This window comes from Physcomitrium patens, chromosome 1 (assembly GCF_059467195.1).
Source record: "Physcomitrium patens ecotype Gransden chromosome 1, ASM5946719v1, whole genome shotgun sequence".
Lineage (NCBI taxonomy): Eukaryota > Viridiplantae > Streptophyta > Bryopsida > Funariales > Funariaceae > Physcomitrium > Physcomitrium patens.
In genome coordinates, this window is record NC_143410.1 from 16,403,903 (window position 1) to 16,414,113 (window position 10,211).

General features: G+C 34.9%; 1 protein-coding gene across 1 annotated transcript; it reads right to left on the bottom strand.

Moving 5' to 3' along the window:
- Nucleotides 1-323: 323 nt before the first annotated feature.
- On the bottom strand, nucleotides 324-1,762 carry LOC141046258 (uncharacterized). Its single transcript, XM_073539134.2, has 2 exons — nucleotides 1,581-1,762; nucleotides 324-1,323 (listed from the first exon to the last, which is right to left on the bottom strand). The coding sequence occupies exon 2, from the start codon at nucleotides 1,296-1,298 to the stop codon at nucleotides 894-896; it is 405 nt and encodes a 134-aa protein (XP_073395235.1). The 5' UTR covers nucleotides 1,299-1,323; nucleotides 1,581-1,762; the 3' UTR covers nucleotides 324-893.
- Between the last annotated feature and the right edge of the window lie 8,449 nt (nucleotides 1,763-10,211).

Sequence of the window (10,211 nt, forward strand, 5' to 3'; positions counted from 1 at the left end):
GAATGTTTGTACATGTAAAAGGATTTGTACATGCTTGATAAAATTAATAAAACCAATGACTTTTAACAAGGTTAGGTGTATTTTTCAAAAACAAGTGAACTATCTAAAAGAGCTATACATCCCATGTGGCAATTTGTGGTGTCATAGTTACATATGCCATTTTAATATAATTAAGTAGTATTTTAAATATTATAATTTAATTCACACAAAACACTTCAAACTTATAGAACATACATCAAAAGTATTTATTGTAATTCTTTTAATTGGTGTTTACTACACAAATAAATACGTAGTGAATCATTTTTGGAGCAAAACCAATACTACTATTAAATATATGTCAAAACTCTTATCATCACATTTATTTTATCAACTCTCTTATTTTTGCTTTACGTAGTTTTTTGCTTCTATTTATTTTTCACTTTTCAAATATGTCGTAGTGTCTTGCTTTGTTTCTTTCCACATTGATTTTTTTACATTTTATATTCACACAATTTTGTTTGTAAGAATGAAATGATATCAAAATGCCAAAAATGTTCAAGAAGAAATAACATTTAATTTCAAATGCTGATAAAATAATTATTCCTCAATGAACGGAATTGATGTAAATATAAACGTTTTTCGTTTTCGTGTTTAGTAAGGACACAAAGAGTCACAAATTAAAAGGACCAAGAAATATGAAATGATTTGAATCAATCAAAGGTGCACAAACAAAACCCAATGAATGGGAAACAAATCAACAAAAGCCCTTTTCCAGAATACAATAAAATTGAATAATGAAGGCCCAGGGGAAGCATCAAACAACAACCCACAAATGCTTGTGCAGCAGAACATATTTTAAAAATAGCAAACACTAGTTGAGGACATGAGCAAACAATGTAGGGCGAGGCATTCCCCTAATGAGGAACGGGTCGGGTCGGGTCGGGTCGGGTGGACAGGTCGAAGAGGACCCGCCCCCCCCTCCGCCCACAGGGAGCTTCCCACGAGGCAGATTTGAAATCGCATACTTGGACCGTGAGCTGCTGTTGCTGCTCTGCTCTGCTCTGTTGCGCAGTTGCTGCTAATTGCCTTGCACTGAGGAGAAGTAGGGGATGGGTGATGGAAAGGGGGAAGGAAGCATCGCGATCAAACGCTGCTGTTGCTGCTGCAGATCGTCCGCCCGAAACCAAACACAATGATCTTCTGAATGTCCGCCCTCGTCCAAAATCACCTCCCAGCACTTCGCCTCGCAAATAGATGAGCATATTCGGTTTTCTAATCCTCTCCCCCGTAGACGATGGGCGGTGATAAAATTGGCGCATTCTCTCGTTTGGGTTCCATCCAATGCTGCCAAATGTGGGTTTGGATTTATTTGTTGTGTATTCTATTTTCTGATTCGAATTCTTAATAATTTTGCATATTTTTAGGTTACAGGGTTCATTTTTTTGTTTTTTATTTTTATTTTTTGATTTGTCCTTTTAGAGTTGGAGAGGTTGTTTGTGGAGACGTCTTTTATCGAACAGGCTGTCCTATTGAAATTGAAATAAGCTACGAAGTTCAACGCGAAGGATATGTTGGTGAACAAGAGAGCAGAACTGTATTACTTGCAGAAGAGTTGTGTTTAGTCGGTGCGGACGAGGTGTTGATAATCGACCCGATTAGGTTGGGCTTCACGTTGCGCACTTTCATGTGTATGGACGAGGTTATCACATGGGTGACGGACCAAAACAGGGGACAATCTCGAATTAAGCTCTGGGGTGGAACCTAGGATATCCCCCCCCCCCCCCCCGCCGGCAGGCTTCCCAAGGTGTTCTGTTCGGAGCCCAGGCTTGAGAAAGGATGTTCGAAGGGTCTATTTGCGGCAGGCCAGACTGGCTCACCTGGTTCCATCTTTTTTATTTTTATTTTTTTTTGTTTTGTTTTCATGGTGTGTAGCGTTTAGGCTCTGGGCTATTCGGTAGAGTATGGGTGGTGTTAGGCAATACAGGCCTCTAATTTCTGGTGCCAATGCCATCCTGCGAACTAAATATACATCCACAATCAATGGCCAACAGAGTGAATCTGTGGATGCACGCCAGCCCATTCTTAGACAAGTGATGACTCACACAAAGAGTCCAACACACCTGTTCTCACCGAATCGTTACAATTTGATAGGTGTAAATTAACTATTCATGTATAATGTGAGAAAAGCGACAATTTCCAGTAGGACCTTCCGGGCTAATTTCGGAACACACCTCAGATAAACTCCAGCAACAGTTCAAGCGGAAACCACTCAAATTTAAGTTTGGGATGAAAGTTTTATTAGCGTGGATCATGCCTGGTAGATATAATGTGGCAGATATGCGGGATGCCTGATGATGATTAGGTGTGGACATGCTTACCGGGCCCATGAATCATAAATTATCCTTTGCTTATTTTGTGTGAGGCTGCGAAGGGTTAGTGGGGTTACATATGCATTCTGCGATTGTTTCGACATCGTCTCCCTGCCACAGAAATTGGGGACAATCACGTACAATCCGTCATAAACTGTGGTTCATGCTGGGGCAATGATCTCGGGTTATTTGTTGACTTAAACTGTGAACAAGCATCGCCTCTCACAACAACAACAACACAAGTTTCGCTACACAGCGCTTGCCCCCATGTTAAGATGCTTTAAGGAATCTGTTTGACTTAAATTTAAAGTCGTAGAATCTTTCCTTGCTCGCAGAAATGGACACCACTGCCTGTTCAATCACATTTACGACAATCAATTATCGCACACGAATAGCATGGGTCCCATGTTGAAATAAGCGATTCCCGATGCCCAATTTGAAAAAAGATGTAGACAGGACTTGTTTGGAATGGTTGAAGCTGTATCCAGGTTGCTGATTGTTGAATAAGAGGAAATGTGAAGCTGTTGTTCATCTGTTGGGGAGTCCCGAGACCTAAAGCAGGAGGGTGGCCTAGATATCCTCCTTGCACCACTCTGTCCAATTTTGGGGTACCGGCATTATTATCGGTACTTGTTGCATCGCTGAGCAGATTCATGGAAAGCTTATTTGGGCTTGGAAACACGACCTTTGGCTGACTGGCAGTCATCTTCGACTCAATCAAGCCTCCAATCCTGCCATTTCAGGGGTAGAGCTTTGCTCATGGGATCAACCCGTGATAAGAATAGATAGGCCGAGAGGTGGTCAATGTACCCTACTTTGACTCCTCAACTGCTTTTCTTCGAATCCTTTAAATTTAGATCGACGTAATCTGGCTTTCTCTCCTGATTTACCTACCTCATGCTCCCATTTCTCATCCAGAATGTACTGTAACGCACCACATTTGGAATGTAATAATTCCTTACGAAGCGTCACTTGCACTCTTTGCATTGCAAAACAATTCTGTATTGGCCTTTCTCGGATTGCAAAAGCGATTAAAACGAACCAATAAACACAAAAGTCAAAGAAGTCAAACCAATCTGATGTGTAAGAAAGCATTGTGCAGTGGAGACGCCCATCACTCCCTATTGTGGAGGAATTATTATTATTATTATTATTGTTGTTGATATTATTTTTTAGTCTCCTAATTTCGAAGGAAGCTAATCTTCGCCTCAACACATCAGCCTTTTTAATTACGTTTGGTTATCGTCGGCTTGGATCCTAGGTGAAGCTGTCCGTAGTAGTGCTTGCGGTGTGATGCAATTCAGGAATATCCCCTGCCGCCGGATTTTTCGAGGACGTAATTTTACGTCTCCTTGTATTTACACTGAAGTTTTGTCTCAAATGAGAACGTGGTGGGATGTTCGATAATACGCACCGGAAGATTGTCGAATGCGAGCGCATGACATTGAAATAGTGAACTATGAATGTGTTCAACACGGGTGTGCATTGTCATGGGACTTCATGCCATGAAAAAACTGATCGTAGTGATTATCTTCTGCTGATGGGAACATCGCATTGTTGTAACCCATTTCGTATATTCCTCTGGCAAGGAATATACCGGTTCCTTGGAACGCAACATCGTGACAGAACTTCGTGTCAACGCAGCATGTCACGGCGATCTGGTTCAAGTGTATGATTATTATTATTATAAACTGAGATGCTCTGGATATTGTGCGGATTATTTTAATGGGCTTTAGGACATCTCCGATTCGCATGTCATGGGGGCGACATCGTCCAATCAATGCGGTGCAGAGTTTTGGTCGTCTTCAGCTGACACTTGCCTGTTTGCATCTACGAGCCAATGGGCCATTGGGCGTCTCTTTCGAGTCGCTTTAACGTCAGTCAATGCTAGAATCTGTCAGACTGTGGACATGGTTTTCAATTATCCGACACTTATTTGTTATCACAGCATCGTATGCATAGACGTGGCCATCGCGTTTTGGTATTGCATAGTGCTGTATTTGGATAGAAACCTACTTCTTTACCCTGTTTGCAAAAGGATCATCGGAAGTGTTGAGTTTGATGAGCACAAGGCATTAGGCTCCAAAAGCGATAACCCAAGCTTGTCGGATCGCAGCACAGATGGAATCACAATAAGCTATTCGGCAGTTCCTTCTTCCACAGAGCGCAATTTAGTCCACACCCATTTCTGTATGTGTTAGATTGGATGGCGAACATACTGGCGCAGAAGTTGATACATACAGATGAAAACGTTAACGAAGACGAGAAAAATCCCTTCACAATTTTTCTTCTCGTAAATTTCGACAGAATCAAAATGATTTTCTTGACAGTTTTGTCGCCAATTCGAGAATAATTGAATCTACTCAAGCTTTGGATTCAACATACTCGATAATTTACAATTCAAATCAGTATGTGTAGGATTTTCTGCAGGTTAGTTAGTCAATCCCGTGCTGTTTTTAATTTGGTCAACGGGACGACAAATTTCATGGCAATTGAACCCAGTATTTTGAATCCTCGGTCGAATGATGCTGGCTGATCCATGCACATCCACACCCCCCCCCCCCCCGAGTCAACATTACACAATATTTCTTGCCATTCACCAGAGCTTCCATATTGCTGGACAAAGCAAAAACGAACAACAAACCAAGTGCCTTAAGATACTTCCAAGCTTCATGTAATGTAAGGCGTGATATATTCCAAATCGCTACACTGCAAACTCCATGAAAGATAACTCTTTCCTCCGTGAGTACTCTAGTCGTGCCGACAGTCTGGAGGGGAGCCTTCGGAGGTGAGAAGTCGCACCAGATTACGTGCCGTGATGAGGATTCAGCTGAGTTCAGAATTGCAAGCATAGCTGAGATTTCTCCCATGCAGCGAGAGATCAGATCCTTGTGAGTTGCTCTGTTGTTACTTGACGCAAAACTTGACGCAAAATATTGCCTAATAAAAAATTGAAGGTTTTCAAAAGGATAAAATTAGAATTATCATTGATTTCATTACTAATACAAATAATTCTAATAAAAGAGGATTTTTATTATTATTAGATATGTTATATAATTGTGAGCATTGAATTAACAAAGTAGTAACGTAGTTATATTTTATTACCAAAACAATCAAAACCCTTGAATGATTTGACTTTTGTTTTAAGAATGGTTACGAAATTGTGACAATGATATAGAAATGGCTAGTAAAAAAGTATTCTTTCTATTTATAAATTCTCCATTATATATAAATGGTGATTTGGGGTTGACAAAAATTGAGCTATAGATTCTTATTACAAACAAAATATTAAAAATCCAACTTATTGATGTTAGTGTTACTATAACATTTAAAAAGAACTACCAATGTTATTAACTTCAAGATGCAATTGACAAAGATAAATATTAAGAAGCAAACATTTGTAAAGTTGACAAGTTAATTTTCATGAGATGGACTATGGCAGCTTCAAATTCTGTTTTTTCTAGAACAATTGCAAATTCTTTTTATTACACCAAATTTGTTTAAAATTGGGACTGATTTTGAAGATTTAGAATTCGAAATTAAACTTGAAGAAGATTATCATGAACAAGAACTTGAAGAAGCAATAAAACCAGCTCCTAGTACCCCACCATATGTTTATTGTTATGTGCATGATCTTGTGGACGAAGCATGAACTCCACAAGAGGATATTTTTGGATAAAAACTTTGTTGCCCTTGTTGGTGCATAAAATGTTGAAGCTAAAAAACATATCCATGTCTAGGAAAGAAATACTTAGTTACTTATAGAGCACCATTTAAATGTTTGATGTAACAAGAAATGTCCATGTCATTGCTTAAGAAGTGGTGTAAAGCATTGAAGTAAACCTTTGCATACCAAAAAACAAACAAAAATAGTTAAATTCCTACTTGAGAGTTGTCTATGTAAAAATAAAATAAAATAAAATAAAAATGTTTTTTATTTTTTAATATTAACAATTCTGCCCATTTTTTGCATCAATTTCATGATAAATTATAAATTATTCGAATTTTGATTGTATTTAATAATTTAGTTTGTTTGGAGACTTAAGTGAGAAGATTAATTTTTAGAAAGTTCAATCATATGTAACAAATTCTTTAAAAATCAGCTTACATATTGTACTTAAAAATTTGAATCTTGTATTTAAATTTATTTTCATTATATTAAGATAATTAGTTATAAAATATATGAATATATATATATATATATATATCTATATATATATGCATGCATACATACATACATACATACATACAATAAACTCCTTCTAAACTAATATCTTTAGGCTTGGGTGGATAATATTATTTTAAGGAGGTTATTAGATGTTACAAAATTGTATGGAGGTATTTGTGTATAGTGAGACTGGTGTCTATGCATTAGCTTAGGGAGAATATTAATTAAGGTAGCATTAGTTTAGTGAGAATTTACTGTATAAATTTTTATATTTTTTACATAAAAGTTTATAAAAACTTTCTAGATACACAATATCTTTTAAATTTGATAAATAATTTTTAGAGAGATTATAACATTTTTGAAATCTTTGTAGGTAAATGTATATGTACATAATCAAAATGATTCATACATACATACATACATACATACATACATTAAAAAATATATAATTTAGTATTTATTTGATTTCATTTAGAGTCTAATTTTAAAAACCATATTTTTGAAGATGGTTAATAAAGTTATAAATTAATAACACATGGATTTTTCATATTACATTAATAATTTAAAACATTTTCACTTGTATTTATTTACATATATATATACATATAACCAACTCTTATTATAATGAATAGTCAACCTCTTAGCATGAAAGTAATTGTTGACTGTATAATGTAGTTGATAATACACTGTATAATCAGTGTTGATTGTAACAAGTTTCAATGATTACACTGTAACAAGTTTCATTGACTGGAACAAATCAGTTAATATTGTTAATATATTGTTTCAATATTGTTGAACCGCACTGCTTTAGACACCTCGGTGGACAACTGAGCGCTGATGTGGAGTCAGTGAACAAGTACTTTTTTTTGTCACAATGCCTATGATGTTTTGTTTTCCTAATCAGCACTGGCTGCTGTCACCACAAGTTCTTGCTTCTAGGAGATGAATTAGGTCGTTGAATCTAAGCAGGTGGCCGATCTCCACTTCCCATGAGTCTAGCTAGAGTCTAAATCTCAAGTATACATTACAATCCGGATCAAAAAACCCACTTTGGTTGAACCCATTTCTGGAGGCAGAGATGATGAAGGGAGAGGGGGGTAGACAGGAATCCAATTCAAACCCAACGTTGCTGAGTTAGTTGCTCGAATATACCGCACCGGTTCACAAAGTTAATCCTCTTGCATCACACTGGAAGTCTTTTCGCCCAGCCTCTGAGCCAGGACCCGCAGCGTAGATTTTTCACGCAATTTACCAGAACTGAACAACCAACATTTTGTAATTTTTTTTGAAAAGCATGACATATGCTGCCATGGCATTGCTGTTTTGCAATTGGAGTGATTCAGACTTAGTGCACGCAGAAGAAATCATGTTCTCAACCATTCAATATCCCCTAACTTGCTACCGATGCAGCTCTCAACTAGGAATATAAAAAAATGCGCACTGACAGACCGGAGTAGAGATCCTAGGCTAAACCAAACCTGGAGTTTGCTGGCTCTCACCTCAGTCTTATCTAGTGCCTCCTCTTGTGAACTTACAAAAAAGTTGTGGGTTTCATAGGAAGACTCTCCCCAAGATCTTATCAGTCTAAAATAAGCTCAAATTTATCGAATAAGTGAATCTCGTCCGTCTTGGTTTACCAGCCGAGAGGAGATAGATTTCACCACGAGCAGCTTTCTGGATTTTGAAGTCCTACACTTTGCTTCCAGGGAACGTACCCGAGGAACTGCTTGGTGTGAAGCTCAGGTACAACGCCCTCAAGAAATCATCAGCAGTGACGTCTTGATGTTGGATGAGTTAGAATGTTTTGTCTCGATGACGGCGTGGAACATGGGTACTCCTGTTAGAGATTTACAAAGGCCACACGCACCGTAAGGAATGTATGTGGCTTGGATTCTTGGGGGTGCGTTATGTTGTGTTGTGGCTGTCAGCTCGAGCAGTATATTGGCACATTGGCTGGTTGGCGAAGCAACAAAACATTCTGTGCCCCAAGAGCATGGCTTCGTGATTGCGCAAGTGAGTCATACTCCTACTTACTTACGAAAGCATAGGAGATACTACACATCAATGCACTTCTTACAGTCAACAGTCTTTGTAATAGGGTTGATAACTATTGCATAGCGTTTTATTATATAAGTTGATTACATTCAAAGTTACTTTTGGTGGTGTAAATTGGGATTGAAAACATGGGTTGATTTTAATCTATAATTGATTTTAACAAGGTTGATAATAACAAGGGCTGAATAAATAAATAAATAAAAATATACTGTGTTATTTAATACTTAATAATTTCATTTCTATTTTTTATTAACATGTAAACTAATATGGTGGTTTGGGACATATATATATATATATACACACATACACCCTTTAATGGATTGTAATTTTTGAAATAAAACTTTGCTTCTTAGAACTAATTTTTAAAAAACAACTAAAATTTGATTAATGATTTTTTAATTTTTCTTTTTATGTAGAGTAGATCATTTAACGTAATTGTAATGGAATTTGATATTATGTTATACAGAAGTATTAAATTTAAATAAAATTACTTAATTAGTTATAAATTCAATATTTAAAGGTCAGAGTCTTGTGGTATGTTAAGCCAAAAAGAAAAAGAAAATTTTGATTAAATGTTTTTTCATGCATAACATGTGAAAGAAATTGGTGATGTAATAAAAATTGCTAAATATATTGAAAAAATTACCAACTAATAAAGAATAAGGTACTAGAACAAATTTATTCTTCTTGGATCAAGTTTCAGATAAATGATGAAAAACTGAACATTAAAGAAGATGGAAAGTTTGTAATTATAAATGACTTTACATAAGATGAGATCTATAGATACAAAGGAATTTGAATATATCAAAACATGATAAAAAAAGGTTTATATATTAAAATCCCTATTTATAGTTATAATGTTTTTATATTATATATTGTTAATATACATATGTATAACAATTAATTTAAAAAAAAATAATATGTTAGTATAAATCTAACTCAATCCAAAAAAAAATAATCATGTTAATATGAAATAAATATTGTGAACAAAAAAACTATTATTAAAAACTATCTTATTTAATTTTATTAATTATTAATCCCAAATTTCTAATTAAAAGTATTATTATTATCACTTGATATTACATGATGTTATATTTATAAAACTTAAAAAAATAGTGATTAGAAATTTAATATTTAAGATGAATCAATTAATTTAAAATACAAAGATAGTATCTTAATGAATTCAAAGCAATCTAATAAATTTTCTTTTATCGGATATAAATCTAAGTTAAAAAATTATTTAAGTCTCATAAGTAATATGCTATATATTAATTGAAATGTTCAGAAATTTAATAAAATTTTCAAATTTTGAAAACCTAGTTACTAAAGAAACATTAATACATAAGATTGATAGATATAATAAATTTAAATATTTATTTAATCATATTCATACATAAATTTTTAGTTATAACAATAAAATCAATGTAAAATTCTAAAATTAAATAACCTTTATTTGCAATGTATTTTTAATAATTAATAGTTATATATATCAAAATTATAAATTAAAATTAAAGCTTGTGTAAAAACTAGTGATTTTTTATGAATATTAATTAATATTTTTTTTATTGAAATAGTATTTTGAAATAAAATATTTGTAATTTTTTAAAAGGTAATTGATATTGTTTAGAATTTTTATTTTA